Source organism: Melitaea cinxia, chromosome 23, assembly GCF_905220565.1.
Source record: "Melitaea cinxia chromosome 23, ilMelCinx1.1, whole genome shotgun sequence".
In the NCBI taxonomy this organism is placed as follows: Eukaryota; Metazoa; Arthropoda; class Insecta; order Lepidoptera; family Nymphalidae; genus Melitaea; species Melitaea cinxia.
In genome coordinates this window covers 6014534-6039519 of record NC_059416.1, presented here as the reverse complement: position 1 = coordinate 6039519, position 24986 = coordinate 6014534, and the positions used below count along the sequence as shown (strand labels likewise).

Here is a 24986-nt window from a genome sequence, read left to right as displayed (position 1 = left end):
GCTCGTATATCTAATTGGGCCAGCAATAATCAAACAGGACACACCTTTCCGACTTGCTCCGTAACGTTGAAGAAAGGATTTTTTTTAAATATAATTAATATAGGTATATCCATGGGCTTTTGAAACCCATGTCCTTTTTTATTTCTAAAACATGCTATTTTTTTTACTTAAGGTTCATCTATAAGTTCTTCTACTTTTTCGTTTGCAACAACTGATTGTTGTGATCTCCGTCGACGGGTACGACGTCTGCGTCCCGACGCAGACGTCGTACCCGTCGACGAAGATCCGGGCGTAGTGAAATTACGCGCACGCGTGTAGTCGTCTTCCATCTTGGCGTGCGACTGACCAACTAAGTTGCAGGCTTGCCAGAAAGTTTTGATTCAAGTCGCCCCATCTATGATCGAAAGTCGCAAAATATTCTTAGCAGTCGCCCAATGAAAGTTTGAATATACACTAGGATCTGTCTGTCAGTTTTTTATGACAGTCTATCATAACAGACTCGAAATTAAAAATTGTTTATTTAAAATATTATTAACTTACATGATGTCCCAAGATACAAAAGATAAAATAAAAGATACAGATAAAATATATTGACTCAATTTCAAAATTAAAGGAAGCTTATTGGGACATTAAAAAAAAAAACAATATTTTTTGTAAGGGTTTTTGTACTTTTAACTTGTTGCCAACGCTGAGGATTAAAAAGAGCCTAATTTGCGACTTGTCGCCCAAACTTAAAAAAAGGAGCGTATCCATGAAAAAAATGGCCCAATTCGCGACAAATCGCCCCATCTGGCAAGCCTGCTAAGTTGCATAGTTAGCGAGCTTGTATAAGGTGCCCGTGCTAACGAACAGTTAGACAACTTTTTAATTGTACGTCGATCGGAAGTGAATTTCGATTCTGATGCGATTGGTATCCAATTAATTAGTTGGACAATTTAGTTGGAGAAGATGTGCGGGCTTCCATATGTCACTATACCTATTAGTATATTCTGCGATTTAGTCGGCCAACTTACAATTGTATGTCTGTGGGAGCACTAAAATAAATAATTTATGAAAAAATTATAATAAGTGTCAGTGTCAAACTGAATGACAAATTGCCAACGTCTTATAAAGAAAGGTTAACGCTTAAACAATAAATGAATATACTGCAATTTACCTACTTAAACCTTAATGTGCTCTGTGATTAAACCGAACTGTCGATTCGAGTGACGACTGACGACTTGTCGGTGACGAAAACGAAAAACACATTGATTTCAAAAGTCATACATTACGGAAACATATTTTTCGAACAACTAACATTGTTTTAGTAATTGTAGTGTCGTTTTATGACAGGATTTGAACGCAGTTTATTCGTGAAGTGTTACTGTTATTAAAATATTTTTTCGCCTTTGTAAATACGCAATTAATCATGTCTAGTGAGGACAAAGCAGTTTTTAGTCGGCAAGCATCAGATGGAGGTAGTACGAGAGCATTACAGTCTCCAGATGATGAGAATGTCAAGTCGTGCTGGGTCTGTTTCGCCACGGAGGCGGATGACAGACTCGCAGCCTGGGTTCAGCCGTGCAAATGTATTGGAACTACGAAATGGGTGAGCAAAAATAATTACAAATATATTTGCGTGTTTAGCGATAAGCGTAAATTATTAGCGATAATTTTTTTTACTTGATTTCTTAGTAAAAATTGTATTAGGAAGAAAATTTTAAAAGTGAACAAATAAAGAATTTAAAGTATGTTAAGAGGAAATGGTGCCTAAAAGACTTTTGAAAAATAGGTATTTGAATAAAATATTCCTGTCTCGCTGTATGCTGTTGCCGTGCCCCGAGACAAGAAAGGGACAACTGCAGCTCAGACCATTTTAGGTAGATTATTATTGACCAAAACAGCATTTCATAGTCGACTATTTTCTCCCCAAAATAAAACAATTTTTCTTAAATTTTTTTATGTAACAAAAAATCCTTCAGCTATATATATTCTGGGATTTTTGTAAATATGAGTAATTTTTCTTTAACAAGTATCGGAAAATGTACAAAAAATTAAGCAATATTTCTAGTTTTTGAAGACTTCTACTCCCTATGACAAGAATATGAAAAAAAAAAAAAAACAAGACAACATGGTCATGGTGATTAAAGGATTTATATTACAAAAATATTTGATCTAGTGTCACTATCCAGGGAGGAAACAGTCTACTACGTTTGTATTGAGAAAGAGCTGGTATCTTTTCCTCTTAATAGTGTTAAATAGATCAAATTATTTATAAAACTTATTGTACACATATTTTTATAGTAAATTAAAGAGTGAATACATAGTTGTACATTAATTATCAAGTTATTTACATAAAATATTTCCATTTAAAATTAATAAAACGTAGTGCATGATGTGAAGCTATAAATAAAATATAGGTAGTATAGGTAGAATATTAGATATTTTCTTTTAAGAGTTAATTAACATTAATTTTCCCTTGAATGTTATTATTGGTGGCTTGTGAAAATATGAAAAATTTGTTTATATTCTAATTATGTTATCAATAAGTAAATTACAATTATCTATCATTACTTTTAAGTCTGAAAAAACATAATCAAGCGATTTTGCAGAAGACAAACATGAGTATTTCAAAGCATATGTAGACACCTACACTGTCGTACGCAATTAGCAAGAAATTTATAAACAACATATGCACAGATCACGCCACCTAGCACATCGTTCGATACTCACCTACCCTCACTCATTCTATTACTCGAGTCATTGACCTGTATAAAAAACCGGAGCAACCGCGGCTAAGGCAGTCGGATCTTGCATGACATGGTGCACTTTTTGTATTCTGCTAATAGCTTAACCTAGACACTTTTGATAATTGATTTGTGCAAACGAATTATTGTCATATATTATAGTACAATCTATAATTGTTAACTAATAGCTGTCTTGTATTACCTTACATTGTCGTTAACCACTGTGACCTCCTTCCTACAATCAAGAATTTATGTTGACTATTTTAGTAATGCTTTAAATATTGATTTCCTATTGCAAATAGGTTTTATAGATTTTTTCAATGAAGGGCCCATTAAAGTGTTAAAAGAAATAAGAATCTTACACTGTCATGGCTTTTATGTTCAAATAACAAAATTAAGCACATGTTAATGTACCAACAATGTTTGTGAAAGATATAAAAAGTGCTACTTTGTATGATTATTTATTGATAAAAATAAATCAATTTCTGTGAAGTGTATGTACCTAAGTATATATTTTTCTTTTTTTGTAACATTCACACATGGTCGTTGCTCCTATGGTAGGCAACTTAATGCTTGTTACACGTAACAGCCGACTGTTATAGCTAATTTTTTTTTTGATAAATATACATAAATATAATATATATAAATGAATACAAACATTACACCCAGACTCGGAGGAAATCTAACCCGCAACGCCACAAAACAGGACCACTAAAAACTGCGCCAACAGGCTAGTTAAAATTATATATATTATAGATAATATGTTAAATACTCGTTTTTTGTAACTCAGATAGTTCTTAAAAGTTAATAAAAATAAAGTTGATTGGAGTCTACACCTTAAGAAACAATATTAAAGTCTGTGGTATGAAAAAAGTATGGAAAGTGAAGTTGTGTGAAACAGTTACAATGAGAGTGATATTTTATTGTGCAACATTCTTTGGAAGAAAAAGATAATTATGATTTAAATACAGTAATTGTTCTTAATAAGTAAATTTCATTGATGTTTCAGGGCTGACACACACATTTTAATAAGTTCCTGTATAGTGGAAGAGATTCACACAGAAAATGTTTTGAGCCATGATAACATCTCGCTTGACGCCACCCTTAGGGCAAACATCTATTCTGAGTTCTAAAGAGGACATATGATTTTCAGATCTCAATTTTCTGGGTACTTACCTAGTTCCCCCACCGATAACTAATTTTTAATTTGAATTTAGTTGATTTATTAAAAAAAATATTGTAAAACGATAATTTATATATATATATATATATATATATATATATATATATATATATATATATATATATATATATATATATATATAAATATTACGCGTCACACTACTTAACCGATTTTAATCAAATTTGCACACCGTGTGCAGCTTGATCTAAGCCCGTGACTTCGTCTGCGTGAAATATAAGAAAAAAGTAATTTTTAATTTGCAGAGTTACAAAGTAAATAAATTTCTAAAATAAAATTAGTCTAAGTTTTTCCTTATTACACCAGCTATCTGCCAGTAAAAGTCCCGTGAAAATCGGTCCAGTCGTTTCAGAGATTAGCCGGAACAAACAGACAGAGTCCGCCAGACCTTAAAATACTAAAATATTAATGAGTATGACGGCGGTGATTAAAGATTATTTTGTGACTTTGTTCTCCGCCTATACGCCCACGTTAACATGGCTGATCTTTATAATAGCAACCCCTCGCCTTTAAGTATAACTAGCGACCCGCCCCGGCTTCGCACGGGTGCAATGCTTTTACTAAATATACTACAGAATGTCTTTATTTATAGTGTGAAGCTAGCTTATAGCATGGTTATTAACATAATAACAACAACATTCAAATATGAATGTGCATTGAAGAAATAAAGGTTCACTGCTCATTCCCCGTAGGTGATAGCGTGATAATATGTAGCCTATATGTTGACCCGACTTCTTAATAATATTCGTGCCAAATTTGAAGTAAATCCATGCAGTACTTTTTGAGTTTATCCCGGACATACATACAGACAAACAGACAAAAATTCTAAAAACTATATTTTTGGCTACGGTATCGATAGTAGATCACACCCCAAGTATTCTTTAAAAAAATATTTAATGTACAGTTTTTACTTACCTACCATTTTATTATATGTATAGATAATTTAAGTAAATAAAGAACTATAAAGAAACTATAATAAGAGACTAAAGTTATTGTTTTAGGTCTTTGTATATTTAAAAAAAAGTTTTTTGTATATTGTTTTCTATTTATTAAATACACCAGATACTTTTTTTACAAAACAATTGTTTGTTTATATTTCACGACATGATTTATAAAACAAGATAAATTTATTATAAAGTTATTCTTTATTTTAAAAGAAATTTTATCTTTGAACTAAGAAATAATATAAACATACATACACACATATAATCACGCCTGTTTCCCGTAGGGGTAGGCAGAGACCACTTCTTTCCACTTGCTACGATCCTTACATACTTTTTTCGCTTCGTCCACTTTCATTATTCCCTTCAAACATGCTCTTCGGTTTAGGGTATTCTTGACCTGGCCTTTTTTCAAGACGTCCCTTGTTTGGTCTCGGAACTTCCGCCTAGGTCTACCCTTTCCAACCGTTCCATTCACACTCGCCTTATACACTTTTCTCGTCAATCGTTCTTCACTCATTTTCTCGACATGGCCAAACCATCTGAGCACACCTTTTTTCAATTTTTCTCACTAATCTTCTTTCAGACCACAATGTTTCCTTATCTCAGTATTTCTTATCCTGTCACTCAGTTTAAATCCTATCATACTTTTTAACGCTCTCAACTCAACTACATTTATTCTGCTTTCATGTTTCTTCTGCCATACCCAACCTTCACTTCTGTACACGAGTGTTGGAACCAACACCCCGTAATGCACAGCCAAACGAGCCTTGTTAGACACCTTCCGACTGCTCATAAAGTAGTGCAAAGGTCTTTTCCTGTTTCCTGCATTCACTCTTCTTTCAATATCACTCAAACACTTTCCATCTCTTGTAAACTTTTGAACCCAGATACACAAACTCATTCACCTGTTCAATTTGTTCATCTCATATTGCAATCTGTCACTGCCCCATCTCTTTCAAATACCATCACTTTCGTCTACTTTACATTCATTTTCATTCCCTTTCTTACAAAAGCTTCACTCATAGCAGTTACCATCTCCTCCAACTTCTCAGCCGAAGACGCAAGAAATACTTGGTCATCAGCATAGAGAAGACATTTGACGAGTAACTCATTTATTCTCAACCCACTTTCATTCTCTTTTAAATCTGTCAAACAATTGTCCATAAACAGATTAAACATCCACGGTGACACTACACATCCCTGTCTAACACCTTTTTCGATATTAAACCATTCAGTGTATGCCCCGTTTATCCTCAGACAAGTACTAGAATCCCTATAAAGTGATTGCAATTCTCGTATGAGGACGCTGCTCACACCATTCACGGATAATGCTGACCACAATTCATTCCTCATCACTCTATCATACGCCTTTTCTAAATCTACGAACGCGCAATAGACTTTTTTGTTTTTAGCCAAACACTTTTCGGCTATACACCGCAAAGAAAAGACCTGATCCGTACATCTAATTCCCTTTCTAAATCCCGCTTGTGCATCCCATACTTTTTCGTCTGTTTCATTCACAACCCTCTCAATCAACACATTTGCATACAATTAACCGACGATGCTGAGGAGGCTTATACCGCGGTAATTTGCCTGCCGTGACCCTTTTTCCTTGTACAATGGGACGATTACGGCTTTGCACCAGTCTCCCAGTACTTGCCCATTTCGCCAGCACAAACTGAAAAGGCGGTACAGCTGGCTAGCCCGTATTCCATGTCCAGCCTTCAGCATTTCGACGGTAATCCTGTCATAACCTATAGCCTTACCTAATCTTATACTTTTCAACGCTTTCACTATTTTATCTATGCTTATCTTACTTTCATCACCATTTATACTCTCTTCCATGGAAGGTGCCGTATGTTGTACTTGCACTTCCTCTCTTTCGAACAAACTTTCAAAATACTCTTTCCATCTCTTCAACACACATTCTTCTTCTTTTATAATGCTCCCATCTTGAAACCTGATTGTACTCAGTTCCGAGGTAGAGGTTTTTCCTCTAGCAGTTTTGATGGATTTCCAGAAAAACTTGATGTTTGACTGGAAATCTGCAGTGAGCCTTCTATCAAAATCTTCTTTCTTTCTAGACTCAAATTCTCTTGCCGCTAATTTCAATCTGTTATACTTCGTTCTTGCTTCCTTTATCTCGCCATCCGTTGCCTTTTGAACTTTTTGGTTAGCTTTTGTCGCTAACCAATCAACCCACGCTTTCTTCTTTTCTTGCACAGCCTTTTGTACATCTTTATCCATCATAACATTATAGTTCTTTCTTCCTTTCCTTCTTTTAGCTACCCCGCATATCTCAATAGCAACATTGACGATCCCTTTCTTAAATGTATTTCACAAATCTTCAATCATACCTATTTCTTCTATGCCTTTAAAACTTTCTTTCAGTTTCTCTACATACTCGTCTTTCTTTTCCTTTTCTTGTAGGTTTTCCACTTTGAATCTGTCCAAAACACTCGTAGGCTTGGTGTAAAACACTTGTAGGCCCTTCGGTGTCGCCACCGCTTAAAGAGGCCACGCATTCGGGCTACGACCAGGAAGTGGTCTGTGTCGAGGCCTACACCGCCTTATGCCCGAGTGTCTAGCACTTTCTTCCTCAGTCTTTCATCCACTATTACAAAATCATACTTCTAGACTCACCCTCATCTCTTGTGTATTGACATGTATTGTAACATTTTGACGTCGTTAATCTCAGTGTTGGATGCAATAATGTAATTTATACTCTTGAAATATAATAGAGCAACCTTTGTTGTAGTAGGATAGTCAGATCTGAATTTTGATTTATATTATGTGTAGAAAATTATTAACCTTTTCATCAGCCTCCTCCCTGGGTAAACAGTCGCAATGTATACTTTGAAGTCCTACTTTTCAATAACCTCTTCGTTGAAACCATTTAAAAAAAATATCGTAATATGTGGAATGTAATTTTGTTTAGGACCATCACAGATTTTTAATCCATTTGTATCTCTATTAATCGATAAAAAAAATTTAAAGTTACGAATATTTTTCAAATAAGTACAATTTTAAGAGCGATATTTTTCTTAGAAAACTAAGAAATGTTAACAAACTATCTTCATCAAAGTAAACTTACATCATTAAGGAATACAAAAAAATTTTTTTTTTTTTTTTTTTTTTTTAATTTAAATTTTAACATCCATAGGCTCTTGAGTGCCCATGCTTTTTTTATATACATTTTAATTTTCCAAGCGTTGAGGCGTATTATTTTCAACATTGCATTCGAATTACGAACTAAAGCTTATTTTCTCTATTTCGATGGTGAGTTCAAAACTGACCCTGAGAGATATATATACTTATATATACATATATATTTATGTAGGTTAATAATTAGGATTATTATTTACGACTATGGTTTTTTTTATTTTTTTATTTTATACCATAGTTATTAATTTTTATTATACACTAGCTGACCCGGCGAACTTCGTATCGCCTAACACGAACTTTATTGTGTGGTATTAAAGTTCAAATTGACTTTTAAGTATTATCACAAATCTTTTGTATGGGAGTATAGAAAAGTGTTGTTTTTAGACTTTTTCAGGAAATTTAAATTTTTTTTTTAGATTTTTTCTCTCCGTAAGAACCATCCTCGTACTTCAACGAATATTTTAAAAAAAGAATTAGCGAAATCGGTCCAAGCGTTCTCGAGTTTTGCGCTTAGCAACACATTCAGCGACTCATTTTTATATTATAGATTAGAAAATGATCAAGATGTCTTTTGGTTGTCACACTATATTTACCAGCACAAAGATCGCGCCGCGCGGCTCGTACTACTCGTGCGATGCGACCAAATTTACCTAAACTTGCAGAGCGTTAAATTGAGAAATAGAAGTCTACTTTTTAAATGTCTTTAAGATAAATCCGGCTAAAAGTACGAAAACTCGTGTAATTACACACAGAACATGTACCTAATACTTAAGTAGAACCGGAAGCCGGAACAAACAGACAGACACAGACAAAAATTGTAAAAAATGTAATTTTGGTATATGTACCGTGTATTATACATTTAGTAATAATTGTGTTTGCTCGCAAACGAAAAAAAAAAAACCGACTTCAATTAAATCGACAAGTAATACAACGTCGATAGACGAAAAAATAGTCAGGCAACTACGCGTTATCAAAGATTACTCAAAAAGTAGTTATCAGATCTCGATAAAATTTATATGTGACCACATGATAAACACCAGCTTTCGATTAAATTAAAAATTATCAAAATCGGTACACCCAGTAAAAAGTTATTACGGATTTTCGAGAGTTTCCCTCGATTCCTCTGGGATCCCATCATCAGATCCTGGTTTCCTTATCACGGTACCAAACTAGGGATATCCCCTTTCCAACAAAAAAAGAATTATCAAAATTGGTACATCCAGTAGAAAGTTATGCGGTATAATACAACGTAGGTCGACAAAAAAAGCGTCAAGTAAAAACGCATTATTAGATATAACTCGAAAAGTAGTTGTTAGATCTCAAATAAATTTAAATGGGACCAATTGGCACACACCACCTTTCGATTAAAACAAAATTTGTCGAAATCGGTCTACCCGGTCAAAAGTTCTGATGTAACATACATAAAAAAAAAATACAGTCGAATTGAGAACCTCCTCCTTTTTTGGAAGTCGGTTAAAAAGCGGTTATTTTAATATTACAAACTGACACTCCAATTTTATTTATTTGTATAGATATAGAGTTAACGACCTTACCACAAAAGGTTAACTGTTTTTTAACTGTACTTTTAGCAGGATTTCACTGAAAGATGTTAAGTTGTGAAGTTTAGACACAGAACATGTATTAAAATAATCTCTCTGTGACAGTCGTAATTGTAGAACAAATAACCGAAACCGAAAAAAATTATTTGCTTAGGTAAATTGCACAGTACAAAGTAAGTTAGCCATATTCCGTTGGCGTCCTCTAGTGTAAATATTCATGGATGACGAATAACATCTAACTTTAGGTAGAATTTTATGTTAGGTATCGACTATTAAGGCTGTCGTGTTAAGGCAAGTACCTAACCGTTTTTCACTGCTTTTGATAAATTTTGATGCCATTAGGTATATTTTTATACTTATTACAATATTGTAAAATATATCATTAAACCTATTTTTAACCGACTTCAAAAAAGGAGGAGGTTACTCCATTAGACCGTATATATATAATTTTTTTTTATGTATGTTCGGGGATAACTTCGTCGTTTGTCTCTGTCTTCGCCGATTTAATCCGTTTTTGTTGGCAAGGAGATATCTTTAGTGTGGTACCATGACAAGGAAACTAGGAATTGATGATGGGATCTTAGAGAAATCGAGGGAAACCCTCGTAAATCCTTAATAACTTTTTACTGGGTGTACCGATTTTGATGATTTTTAATTTAATCGTAAGCCGATGTTTATCATGTGGTCACATTTAAATTTCACCGAGATCTGATTACAACTTTAGGAGTAATGTTTGATAATGCGTATTTACTTGACTATTTTTTCGTCTACCTACGTTGTATTACTTGTCGATGTAATTGAAGTCGGTTTTTTTCGTTTGCCAGCAAACACAATTATATATTATACCTATATCAATACTAGCGACATCTGCCCGTCCATATATTTTTACACATTAAGTAATCACCAACATAACATATACTAAAACATTCTCCGAAACACGTTGCATCCTATGGTATTAGTATTATTCCGATCGGTTCAGTAGTTTTCGCAGTAAAACCGAACAAAAAAACCGGCTCTCCATTTATGAGTATAGACTACAATTTTATTTATTTCATTACAGCCTATACAGTCCACTGCTGGACATAGGCCTCCACAAGTTGACGCCAAAAATAACGTGAACTCATGTGTTTTGCCCATAGTCACCACGCTGGGCAGGCGGGTTGGTGACCGCAGGACTGGCTTTGTCGCACCGAAGATATTTATTTAATTGAAACAAAAAGCTTGAACTTTATTTTCTCAAATACTTATAATAATATTTATACTTTAATACCTTTTCCCTAAGCTCTTTCGAGTTTCGAGAACCATAAACTAGGAATTTAAATACCTATAAAAGTATTAAATAATATAATTACATTTTTTTAATTCTTTATTTATAAAGCCATACACCTATATAAGGTTAAGTTGGCTAATTACATATTTTTAGGGGACTGTTTTGATAATATAAAAATTTACAGAAATCAACACGAAGGAATCAACTCATGAGGAAATCGATGTACACGAGTTTCTTTAGTTCCGATGATATCCTCGATGAACACGAGAATCTAAAGTAGTTTAAAAAAAAAGAGTTTAAAATAGGGTTGCATTGATGGGAATATCGGCGCAACTTTCGAAATAATAAACGTTCAGACGAAATTTGTAAATCCTCTCTATGAATTCGGTAAAATTTTATCAAAAATACCCTTAAGTGTAGATTAGCTACAAATTAAAAATGTGTATTGTACTATATATACTTTTCGATATAAATTGGTCGGTTTTTTGTTTAAGAACAATTGCAATTATTTAGAAAATAGTCCGTTAATAGTTTTGAGTAATTAATGCGAGGTGAGAAAAGTACAGATGAGTAGTCCTCTGTGTACAAAAAGGATATAGCAGTAGATACTTTGTTAGTATAGATAGGTAGGTACTTTGTTGTGTTAACAATATTAGAAGTGTGACTTATATTTTTATGTGATAATAATTGACATAAATAGATTTTATCCATATCATTAGTCATTATTTATATTAAAAACCGAATGTAGACCAGTTGGATCGTAATCTACGATTCTCGTCAAATACAGTTAATAGACCTTTCCACACGACACTAATTAGATTAAATTGTAATGGTTTTAGAGAAATTTGTGTGTCTACATTTGCACAATAAAATCGCCAAATTTTGGTTATGTTCAATGTGCTGATCGAAACTTTTTTTCTGTACTGCAAGGGTCAGAAAGGTTTGCTTGTAACTTAAAATTTCAGATTGATCGATTATAAAATACATTATAGGTTGTGTACAAAGATATGGTCACTAAAAAGGAAAAAACTTAGTGATAACATGTAATTTGAGACTTAACAATGATATGTACGATTTTTATTTTTGTGTTACCCACACATAAGGAATTCTAAACATTTTTGAATATCATATCAAAAATTGACCGCTCCAGCGGGGTTCGAACCCGCGTCTCGGACTGACCGTGTCGGCGCTCTAGCCAACGATGTACCCGCTAGAGCGAAACAATGACTTAACAATGATTTTTCACATTTTCTGTCATATGTCTGTTTAATTTTTTTATCCGGCCTCTCTGCATCAGGTTCTAAGCTAAGTTCATTGATTTGCCAATTAGCATCCTCTTGAACTAAGTTGACTCTAATCAAGCGACAATTTAACTTCATGGGACTTATTTGAATTTCTTTGAAGGATTTTAAGGTCCGTATGTTTGAGAAAATCTCAATAAATTAAACTTGCACAAAAAGGTTTCTTCAACAACATAGTCTGGCATAAGAGTTCATTTTGTACCTTCCTCACTCTTGCTTAAACTTAGAAATAGACAAATAAGAAATATTTAATTCGTGTGACAAAAATAAAAATAAAAACGTTATTAAATAATTGGTCAAATAAAGGCCTACATTAAAGTGTCCTTAAATCGTTGTCAACACTAAAATCATGCTCAAAACAAGTGTGATAATTAAATTCACATTCCAAATATTATTGGTTGATTTCCATTGTTGTTTAAGTACTTTAGAAAAAAAAGGCTATTTGTTGATTTACAACATTTACATGTCAGAACTCTTTATTATGACTAATTCGGAATATGATATTTTTAGTTGCGTGGCAAATATCTTCTTTGTTAAGGTGTAAAATATTTCAACCAACTTAAAAAAAAAAAAAAAAAAAAAAACTCATTTTGACTGTATTCTTTTGTTTGTTACTGCGTAATTTTTTACTGGGTGTACTGATTTTGATGAATCTTTTTTTATTCGAAAGTTGGTGTCATGAGGTCCAATTTAATTTAAGCGAGATATGCTAAGCATTTTTTAAGTCATACCTACTTTTGCGTATTTAATATTAAGTATTTGTCGATACAAATTAAAGTAGGTTATTTTTTAGTGTGAGACAAAAAAACGTAATTATTTAATAAATTTTTCTAGAACTGATTTGAACTTATATTATCAAAAGCAATCAGAAAAGCAATGATATTTTATCAATAAAATGATATATTGAAATTGATATTACATTTGTACAAAACATTTATATTTTAGTTCTAATTGTTCTTGCGAAAAATTCTTATTTAGTGTTCTATATAATAAAGAGTTGGTTGTATTTGTGTGTGTAATCTTATATTTTTTGTGTCAGAGGTATAGCATAATATTATTTTCTTTATTTCAAAAGTTTCAAGTTAATACATCTTTAGTGGAAATTAAATGAAATATACCTAAAATGCTAACTTAAAAAAATATAAATTGTAATCAATAAATGTAAAACATAAACTGTCGATATCTATCAAAAAAAATCTTTTAATAAAAATATAAAAACAAAGTGAGGTTTGATATTATCGTAATATAAATATTTCATAATTTATATAAAGGACAGGGTTTTGCTTAAAATATATGAAACAGTGTTGATGGCATATTGCCATCAACACTGTTTCATATATTTATAATTATATAAATTACTGTCGGTTTAAAAAATTATAAAAATACAATACGAAAATTACTATGAATAAGTAGCACCATTTTAGTTTTAAAGTGAAACTTAGTTAGGAATCGTTGTGATTTAAAACGCGATGAAACAAAAGTGCTTCACGATAAAGAATAGAAGAGAATGAGATAGAAAACATTACTGCTCGCGTTTTGCATGGCGCTTACGACCTTTTTCACGAGACCGTCATCATCGTTGATAGAACAAAATACAACGGCCTTCCCACAACTTTTCAGAAGTTTCACCTCTAATAATAATAATATATAAGATAAATTTATAATTTAACATGGTTAAATTGAACTCAAAGCAAGACTGTAAAAAATTAAACAAATAATGATCAGTATTATTGATAAATTTTGCACAGTTCTGTTTGGAATTTTAAAGTTGAAACAATCATAATCATTCTTATAATTTCAAAAGTTATGAGTCATTATTTGTATAGTAAAATGATAACTAATTAAATGAAAATGATGTCTGATCGATTAGCAGAAATCTATAAGTTTTTTTTAACATCATAATAGTTAATATAATAGCTAAATATTATACTACTGAGTATAGGAGATAATTTTTATTTATGTTATCTTACTGAAGAGATACGTTTTATAATATGTATAATATGCAATTTTTTCAGGTTCATCAAGGTTGCCTTCAGCGGTGGGTAGATGAGAAACAGCGAGGAAATATAAGCAGGAAAGTGTTGTGTCCGCAGTGTAAAGCAGAATATATTGTTGTATTCCCTTCAATGGGTGGATTTGTGGCTCTTTTGGACGCCCTTGAGGAGATCACACATAAAATAAGTCCATTCATAGCTGGAGGTGTTTTACTGGGCTCAATATACTGGATAGCAATTACATATGGTGCGGTTACTGTGATGCAGGTATGTTGAACTGTATGTTAGTTTGTGATCTGATATGTTTGACTACAAAGTTACAAATTACAAACTAATACTTCTATAGACAATGTTAATGGACACAATACTCTTGCCATAAAATACAATATCTTTTTAATTTTGTTTCTCTTAAGACGCATATACGTAACAGATTCACTTTAAAAATTTAATGTTTAGTTGAAAGTATAATATTTATTGTTAAAAAATATAATATTCAGTTGATAATAATTAATCACGAACTTTTATTTAAGATTTCCGTTATAGCATTGCTTATCTGTGCTATTAAGTTTTGATATTTGTTTTATTTTCTTTAATATAATTAGAAATATATTTTATTCGCGATTTTAAAATCTTGATTAAAACTTATTCATTGTTTATATTCATTATAGTAATCTATACAAATAAATAAAATTAGAGTGTCTGTTTGTAATATTAAAATAACCGTTTTTTACTAAATGCTTATGGATGGTATACACGGTACATATACCAAAATAACATTTTTTACAATTTTGGTCAGTCTGTCTGTTTGTTTGTTCCGACTAATCTATGAAACGGCTGGGCCAATTTTGACGGGATTTTTACTGGCAGATAGCTGATATGATAAGGAGTAACTTAGACTACTTGTATTTTAGAAATTTATTTATTTTATAACTCTGCGAACTAAATAATAACTTTTTGTTAAATTCCACGCGGAAGAAGTCGCGGGCACAGCTAGTGGTCAAATATAATTGAGAAAAACTTATTGATACAGTTGTCAAAATATCTAAAAAATAATAATAATGAATATTCCGCAGTAAATCACTCAGAATCAAGACAATTTGATAATAAGATAATAGTCACTTCTTTTTATTTAATAAAAAAAAAATTGTCAGTTACGCAATTATCAACGGATGTTGCTAGTATTTTATTCGCGATCGATAATGAAACTCATTAAACGTAGCTTATCACAATATGTGGCATTGTTTTAATTTAGGGTGAAACGAGTCTAAAAACCATTGCACATTTATCTGGAATACACCTTTATTTAGTTTTAAAAACACAATAAAGCGGATATAAATAAATTGTTGCACGTAGGTACTGACTACTTATCCTCACTTGAATATTTTTTGTCGCGCTCTCGAAAATAATTATTGCATCATAAGCAGATTATATTTCATAGATGTGATCAATTTTTCATCGCGGTCGTTTGATGGTTCGTTGACGGAAACGATCTGTTATTGAGGCCCAAGGATATCTCCTTTTTGTACTTTTATTGTATTTTCATGCTTTATGCGTTCTTCTATTAAAATAATTAACGATAAATTTAATAAAAATATATTATAAAAAAAATGATAACGAAATTCAAAGTATGTAAAAAAAAATTTAAATAAGCAAAATTAAAATAAAAAAAAATGTGTGTACTATTCACATGGCAGAGGTGAAACTTCTGAAAACAAGCCTATGAGAGAATTTTTTCACCGAGAATATAAAAGAGAGATGTATCAGATAGTATAATAATCACACAGTAATATTCTATCTCATTCTCTCCTATACATTTATGTGTCTGTTTCTTTATGTTGACGCATTTTTAACCGACTTCCAAAAAAGGAGGAGGTTCTCAATTCGACTGTATTTTTTTTTTTTTTTTTAATGTATGTTACATCAGAACTTTTGACCGGGTAGACCGATTTCGACAAATTTTGTTTTAATCGAAAGGTTTTGTGTGCCAATTGGTCCCATTTAAATTTATTTGAGATCTAACAACTACTTTTCGAGTTATATCTAATAATGCGTTTTTACTTGACGCTTTTTTCGTCGACCTACGTTGTATTATACCACATAACTTTCTACTGGATGTACCGATTTTAATAATTCTTTTTTTTGTTGGAAAGGGGATATCCTTAGTTTGATACCATGATAAGGAAACCAGGATCTGATGATGGGATCCCAGGGAAATCGAGGGAAACTCTCGAAAAACCGCAATAACTTTTTACTGGGTGTACCGATTTTGATAATTTTTAATTTAATCGAAAGCTGATGTTAATCATGTGGTTGCATACAAATTTTATCGAGATCTGGTAACTACTTTTTGAGTAATCTTTGATAACGCGTAGTTGCTTGACTATTTTTTCGTCGATCTACGTTGTATTACTTGTCGATGTAATTGAAGTCGGTTTTTTTTTTTCGTTTGCGAGCAAACACAATTATTGTTTCATCGAGTTTCAAATCACAACGATTCTAAAGATGTTTCACTTTAAAAATGATTGAGTTGAATTATCAATAGTACCAAATAATCTTTCCTTCGTATCGATTTAATGTAAATATTATATTTCATTGTTCAACTAAATGCCTTAATTAATTCACTTTTGAATATGAGATGACGTTTTAGAAATCTATCTAAGTAGGTTCGGTAAGACTAAGTAAAAAAAAAGACAAAAGATATTTTTTTGGTTCTTTCTTTCATGACTGAAGTTGATATTTTCAGTTGGCGTCTGATTTGTAACGGTTCGATCGGCTAAATTATTCATATCGACAAAGTGGATATACTCGTTTGCATTTATTTTAATTTTCGCTGTTACTGTCGTAAAAATACATTATTCAAGAAGCATTTGTATAATACATATCAAGATTTAAATTTTTGTTATAAATATATAATACAGGAAAATTATTGAATTTTATAAAAATAAAAACATTAACATATTAGTAAAAAAATAATCTCTATAAATGAATATTTTTTTAACATATAAAGTGCACTTTTAAGAAAAAATATTTTATCATTGCTCAATAACAATGAAGTAGCTGACACGTTCCCACTTTGTTCGGCGTCATACTTTTATTAAGTACATGTAATAAAATTACGCGAATAAATAAATTCCTTCATGAAGATTCATTTCTATATAATCTTATGTGTTTTGTCTAAAAATTCATCTAAATTTAACCTCATATTTTTCTTACTTTTCATTTTCCTTTTGAAAAAGTTTAGCTAATCTTACTTCAAAGTAACGTTGCGAATTTCTAAAATCAATTGTAAATTCCGAGTATGTAAAGACTTATTTATAGTATCTGCCCAGCGACGTTAATGTTCATTTTCCGGTATCTCTCGAAACAACATACTGTTTAAGGCAAAGTTTATCTTCGTACAATGATCTCGATGATACTTCCTGTAACAATATACCTATTCAAAAAGATTAATATACTAGGTTTAATAATAACACTTATAAATCGTTGTCCAAATTTTAGTACATTTATACCCAAAATTTATGGCGTACTTTCTAGAGATGAATAAGTATGCTGTCTGAGATAATTCAGTTCTATTAAAAACAAACATTTCTGCAGTACAAAACAATCAATCAATCCCAAAACAATATTCTAAGGGTACTTTACTCGGCGCCCTGGTATGCTCGCAACTCGGAAATTCACGAGTATCTAGAAATCCCAACCATCTTGGGTGAAGCAAAACGATATTCAGCCAACTACAAGGACCGCTTGACAACTCATCCTAACCCGTTATCCAGTATGCTTCTGCAACCAAATCCAATTAGAAGACTCAAGAGAGCCGATGTGCTGCCTTACTAAGGGGAGATGGAGCAGTGGCTCTATCTCTCGAAACACTAATCTCTTGCAACACACCTGATTATAGTCTAGGCGACTGATCGCAGGCCTAAAATAAAAAAAAAAAAAATCTGCAGTAGGTATATTGTACGAGTATGAACGTGTCACTTACCATTACGTTCGCGTCAACGTTGAAGCGGTTAAAGCAGCGTAGTACTTTTTTTTTTAATTTGTTCTGGCAAAAAAAAAACCTTATTATTACGAAACTAAATGGTAGCCTTTGGCACTCAGGAATCATGTGGCTGTACTGGTTAAAGAATTTTCAAATTTCATAATCAATTCAATAGTTCTAGAAACTAGTTCCTACAAACTTACGAGCAAAACTCTACGTCTTTGTATATAAAATAAATATGTAAGTTTAAAAGTGGTGAAAATTTGATGTAAAGAATGTACTGTTACATTTTTAGCGTGATTAAATATTTAACATATACAGTTGTAAATACCAAATCTAATAAAAAAAAAATCGTTTTAATGTCACATCTCTTATGCTGATACTTTACAAAATATTAAGAATAAAAAAAAAACAGATTATGGACTCAAATGTTTGGCACATAAAGTATTAAAGCATCTGATAAGTGTGTTAAAACAAACCTATTGGAATACGAATATAATTATGGGAATACTTAAGATAGCCTTTTTTTTCAAAACTGACCGACCTGACAAACTACGTGCCGCCATGTTTCTTTTTTTTTGAAAAGATATATTGATTTTTTTAAATATATTACACAAACTTTGTTGTGGCGATAACGAACTAAAGAAAAAGAATTATCTAGCTTGATGCAGTTGTCAATAAGTATCATTTTTGTTTATATAGATTTAGTGAAAATAATACATGTTTATAATAAACTAGCACATGCAGTACGAGTGGCGTGGAGCTAGATCCCTGACCTATCAGTGTCATTGTTTTTATTAGAAACTAGCTGTGCCCGCGACTTCGCGTGTAGTTGAACAAAAAAGTTATTGTTCAGTTCGCAGAGTTATAAAATAAATTAATTTTTAAAATCAAAGTAGCCTAAGTTACTCTTTAGTACCCCAGCTATCTGCCAGTGAATCCCTTCAAAATCGATCCAGCCATTTCAGAGATTAGCCGGAACAAACAGACAGACAAAAATTGTAAAAAAATATATTTTGGTATATGTACCGTGTATTACGCTTCCATATGCATTTAGTAAAAAGCGATTATGTTAATATTACAAACAGACACTCCAATTTTATTTATTTGTATAGACTAGCTGCGCCACGCGGATTCACCTGCGTAATTTCCAATCCTCTGCGAGTGTTGGTATAAAAAGTAGCCTATGCTAATAAGCTATCTAAGTATCTAATCCAGTAGTTTTTTCGTGAAAGAATAATAAACATACACATACATCCTTACAAACTTTGGTATTTGTAATATTAGTAGGAAGTAGAACTTGATACAAAATACTACAACTAATTTTTTATTTAAAGTCGATACTAAAATTACATATGACGTGGCTGTATTTTTTATTACTGATGGTGACTTATTTTTTATACTTATGTATTTTTTTTAATATCCGCGCTTTTATTTTGTGTTAGTTATGAAATCGAGAGCCACTTTAAATAAAATACGTCGTTTATGAACCGATTTTAATAATTCTTTTTTTGTTGGAAAGGAGATATCCTAAGTGTGGTACCATGATAAGAAAACCAGGATCTGATGATGGTATCCCAGAGAAATCGAGGAAACCCTCGAAAATCCTTATAACTTTTTACTGGGTGTACCAATTTTGATGATTTTTAATTTAATCGAAACCCGATGTTTATCATGCGTTGTGTTGTTGTTGTTGTCCTATGGTACAGAGGGCCCCCGTGAGACGTCTCCATCCCTCCTGTCCTGTGTGTCTCGCTCCGCGTCCCTCCAACTAAGCCCGGCCGCTCGAAGCTCGGCCTCGATAGTCCGCTGCCACGTTTGCGCCGGTCGGCCCCACCTCCTGCTCCCGCACGGCCTCCACGTGAACGCGACCCTGGCGGCGCTGTTCTCTGGTCTTCGGAAGGCGTGCCCAATCCACTTCCATTTCTCCTGAGCAATTTCTTGTTTGATCTGGATTTGGTGGTATCGATTTCATAGACCTTTGTTGCTGATGGTGTTCGGCCAGAATCTGCGCAGAATGAATCTTAGGCATTTGCTGACAAACATTTGTAGCTTGCACGTCAGATCCTTCGCCTCTTTCCATGTCTCGCAGCCGAAGAGCAAGGCAGACTTCACTAAGGAATCGAAAAGGGAAATCTTGATCCGCCGGCTGAGCACGTTCGAATTCCAGACCGGTTTTAATTGAGCAAAGGCGCTTTTCGCTTTTTTGATTCGCGCGTCGACGTCGTCATCAGAGCCTCCGCTGTTGGTCACGGTGCTGCCGAGATGTACGAATTTCGCGACAGATTCCAGCGATGTGCCGTTGAGTCTGATGGGGCGATTGTCGCATGACTGAATTCGCATTTCGACAGTCTTCTTAGCATTGATTCGTAGTCCCTTATATTGAGCTATCTCTCGTAATTAATCCAACTTCATTTGTAGATCGGGCAGTGAAGACGAGATCAACACTATGTCGTCTGCGTATTCGAGGCCCTCCAGGTGCGAGCTTATCATGTGGTCACATTTAAATGTCATCGAGATCTGATTACAACTTTTGGAGTAATCTTTGATAATACGTATTTTCTTATCTTGCGTGTAAATGCGGAAAATCGAGCCCAATACAATACAATACAATATGTATTTTCTTGACTATTTTTTTGTCTACCTACGTTGTATTACTTGTCGATGTAATTGAAGTCGGTTTTTTTCGTTTGCCAGCAAACACAATTATATATTATACCTATATCAATACTAGCGACATCTGCCCGTCCATATATTTTTACACATTAAGTAATCACCAAGTTTTCTGTTTCTATATAATCCAGTCCTAACAACCAGTGTTTTACGTACTTGTTTCAGTTCGTGAGTAGAGAGAGCCTTTATTTTTATTTTACTTTGTACGCGGTTATATAAGCGCGGTAAAAAGTAGTACGGATGTCGTTTAGCAAAAGTGGTTCCTGAAGAGGGAACCGGAATTCGGTATACTCGCTGCTTGAGTCTGTGCTCGTGATCTGGTGAGGCTACTGCAACTTTATGCATAGACATTACACCTCTTAGTATGAACAGTTGCCGGACTCTTAACAACTCGCAAATCCGACCTGTACTGAGAAATATCTATCGTGCAAACCATATATATTACATATACTTAAAGGGCTTTCCAAGCATGACATTAAGAACTGATCTCTGAGCTCTCTCGCCACCCCAAACTCCTATGCAGTAGAGGATAAGGGACTGACAGAGTGCCCTGTACACATACGACATAATGTTTTCGGGAGCTGAGTGTCTGAGGGACTTAAACACAAAGGTAGTTTTGCGAATTCTCGATGTCATATCGGTTATGTGGTTTTTGTAGGACAAGTCTTCGTCTATTATGACACATATTTTCATTATGATTATAACACATCGATTTGTTATAAGATATTACCGGCTAGACGACCTCTGATCTAGTTGTGCGCGTGTCGCCTACATTTGGCGATTCCCGCTCGGAGTGAATATTTGTATTTGTACAAACGTCTATTCTCAGTCTTAGAGGCTGTCCTTGTGCAACCCGCAATAGAGAAGCGTGATGGATTAAGCGCTTATCCTTCAACATGAAGAAAGAGGCCTATGCCCAGCAGTAGGATGTTACAGGCTGAATCGCATCGCTTTACCGGCTAGTTTAGGTTTCGTAGAGCGTTGTAGTGATAACTTTACAAATTTAAAGAAATTGCCAATAAGCCACTCTTTGTTTTTAATCTACACTAATTATTAGTTTCGAACTGTGTTTGTTTGTAGGGGGTAATCTTCGCAAATACTGATCCGATCATGAAAATTCTTTCACTAACAGAAAGCTACACTATTCAGGAGTGATATAGACTATATTTTATTGTTATTGATCAAATAATTCAGTGAAAAATAATAGTATATCTAGTATCATATTATATCCTCACTATCATATTATATCCTCACTATAGTAAATAAGAAAGCCTTCCAACGGCCCAGATGTTAAAACTGTATTCTTGCAAATGTATAAAAATGTCATTGTATCTCATTTTAAGTGAATGTTAAATTCTTATGAGAAATAAAGTTCTTTAAACCTATATATAAATCAAGTCGGAGAAATGCGAGCGTGATGAAAAATAATTAACACCACATTAATTAATTATAAGAAGGGAAGGGTCGGCTAGGTTTTAAATAAACTCCTATAAAAGTTAATAAAATGTCTCGTCAGTGATATCTTGTTATATTCTCACGACTGATGATATATATGTATGATACAAGAAACATGTCCCAATTATTTTCCATTCAATGCAGATTTTCTTTTGCCTACTACAGATTACAAGATTTGTTTTTGATACAAACAAGCAACGCTTACACATTTATACAGAGACCAGAGTACAGACATAAGTCTGAATAGTATTTACACATCACAAAATACATTATGTCACGTTATCTGTCTGTCTGTTGTCATATGTACGTCGTCTGTTCGTAAGATAGTCAACTTAGTGCCTGATTTGTAGGTAATAGCCGAGTGTTATAGCTCCACATTTATTTATTTTTCCGATAAATAAACATATAAATAATACATACACAAATAAATACAATATTGCACCGAAACTTGGGACCGGAAGCGATCCCATAAGTGCCTACGGGCGCTTCAAAAGTCAAATAATGTATGAACAACACCATTTCTAAATAATTTAATTGTTAATCCGATTTGATTCCAACAATTGTAGCAAAGAAAAATTGATATTTTGTAATGTATGTTTATAAGCGCTAATTCCGTCGATAAACTTTCACGCAGTTTGTGGGTCAAGAAATTCTAAAAGTATTTAGTCCAAATTAAAGAATTTATTAATTTATTTAAATTTTAATAATAAAATCTCTATATTCTAGGTGGTAGGTCACAGAGAAGGTCTAGAAATGATGGAGTCAGCTGACCCTCTGGTGCTGCTGGTGCTACTACCAACTATACCAGTCACGCTGATAAGCGCTAAGATGTACAACTGGGAGGATTCTGTGCTTCTCTTTTTGAGGAAGTATTGTGCAAAGATTCCTGCCCTCGCGTATATCCTGCCGTTTGGAAAGTGAGTATTTTTAACCGAGTTCAAAAAAAGGAGGAGGTTCCCAATTCGATTGTTTTTTAAAATGTATACTCAGAACTTTTGACTGGGTGGTCTGATGTCGATGTTTTTTTTTGTAATCGAGAGGTGTTGCGTGTCATGTGGCCCCATTTAAATGTAATTGAGATCCGACAAGTACTTTTAGAGTTATATCTAATAATGCTCATTTACTTGACCATTTTTTTTGTGTTCCTACATTGTATTACTTGTCGATGTAATTGAATTGGCTTTTTAGTCCACCACTTATTTTGATGATTCTTTTTTAAAGTACAAACTACTTAATATACATGTATATTTATAGCATTTTAAGTAATTTTCATGTTTTTTCAGTTGTCATTCCATATATTACAGATTACAATCAATGTAAAAACAAACAATATAAATCTCAAACAATAGAACAATTACATAAAAGTACTGAACTGTTCTCACGTTTTTGTCTTGTAAATAAGTAATTAGCTATGGAGTTTTGTAATCAAAATGTTAGCTTAATAAGTAAGTTACCTGCTTACATTGATGATTATTAGATATACGAGCTCATTCGGTGATCTTCGTACCGTCATATGTAATAGGACGTATAAATAGGTAACTTTTTATATATTTTTTTTTATACAAACCTTGTTCTGATAATACTGATCAAAAAAATGCAATGCAGTCGTTCGGAAATTATATATAGGTGTTTTTTATAGAGGTATAAAACTTTGAAATGGAATAAAATAAAGATGAGTTTTTTTATTGAGATGAAATTTGCTTTATTCGAAATATAATCTTCTGGCATTATAATTTAAATATGACTTCTGCCATAAAACCGCCACGGCTGGCTCGGACTAATCTGGAGGTCCAATTTTCGATGATTTTTCCAACACTTGTGGCCGTATATTGGCAATAACGCGGCGAATGTTGTCCTCCAAGTGGTCAATCGTTTCAGGTTTATTGGCTTAGACTAGCCGGCTTCACATATCGCTACAGAAAATTGTTTAGTGGCATTAAATCGCACGATTTTTGAGGCCAACTCACGGGTCCGAAAAGTGAAACTATGCGGTTAAAATAAATTAATTATTAAGCTATATACCAAAAAATCAGTTCAAACTTAGTTATTAAAGTAAATTTTAAATATATTTTATTTATTATTATATTTCATAATTATCAAAACATTTATCATAGTAGTCTATGATATCTTATGAAAAATATTGTCTTCTTTTTCAGCGTGGAAGGCGACAGAGGAGCCATAGTATCAGGTCAGCACAATAACACAAATCAAAATGGAAACTCACATTTGTCTCCAACAAGAATATTTTGTTCCGCTTTACTGCTACCAACCATTTCCACAATAATTGGTAAAATGTTTTTCCGTTCTGTACAGAATAACTTACACAGAACCATTCTAGGTGGTCTTACATATATAACAATTAAAGGAGCATTAAAAATATACCACAAGCAGATGCTATACATTAGACATTCTAGTAGAAAAATTCTAGATTATACAGAATCAAATTTGAAATTGTATAGAAGCGCTATGGCGTCTAGTGCTAATGACGCCGTATCCAGCACGAATGATTCCGAACAAGTTATTTAAAATTATATAAAAATATATATATACTTATACCGTTATTATGATATAACGGTCGTACTTTCAGTACATCGGATGTGATAAAATACTAATTGACTGCTTTATTAACTTTTTTATTTAATTTTGTTTATAAGATCACTCACCCAATTGTCGAGTTTTTACATACGCTAGATAAAAAAAAATGTTCTTTGTTTTG

At 32.9% G+C, this 24986-nt stretch overlaps 1 protein-coding gene across 1 annotated transcript; it reads left to right on the top strand.

Annotated features, from left to right (window-relative positions):
* The first annotated feature begins 1110 nt into the window (after nucleotides 1–1110).
* On the top strand, nucleotides 1111–24986 carry LOC123665201 (E3 ubiquitin-protein ligase MARCHF5). Its single transcript, XM_045599543.1, has 4 exons — nucleotides 1111–1588; nucleotides 14182–14427; nucleotides 22997–23187; nucleotides 24427–24986. The coding sequence occupies exons 1-4, from the start codon at nucleotides 1409–1411 to the stop codon at nucleotides 24794–24796; spliced, it is 987 nt and encodes a 328-aa protein (XP_045455499.1). The 5' UTR covers nucleotides 1111–1408; the 3' UTR covers nucleotides 24797–24986.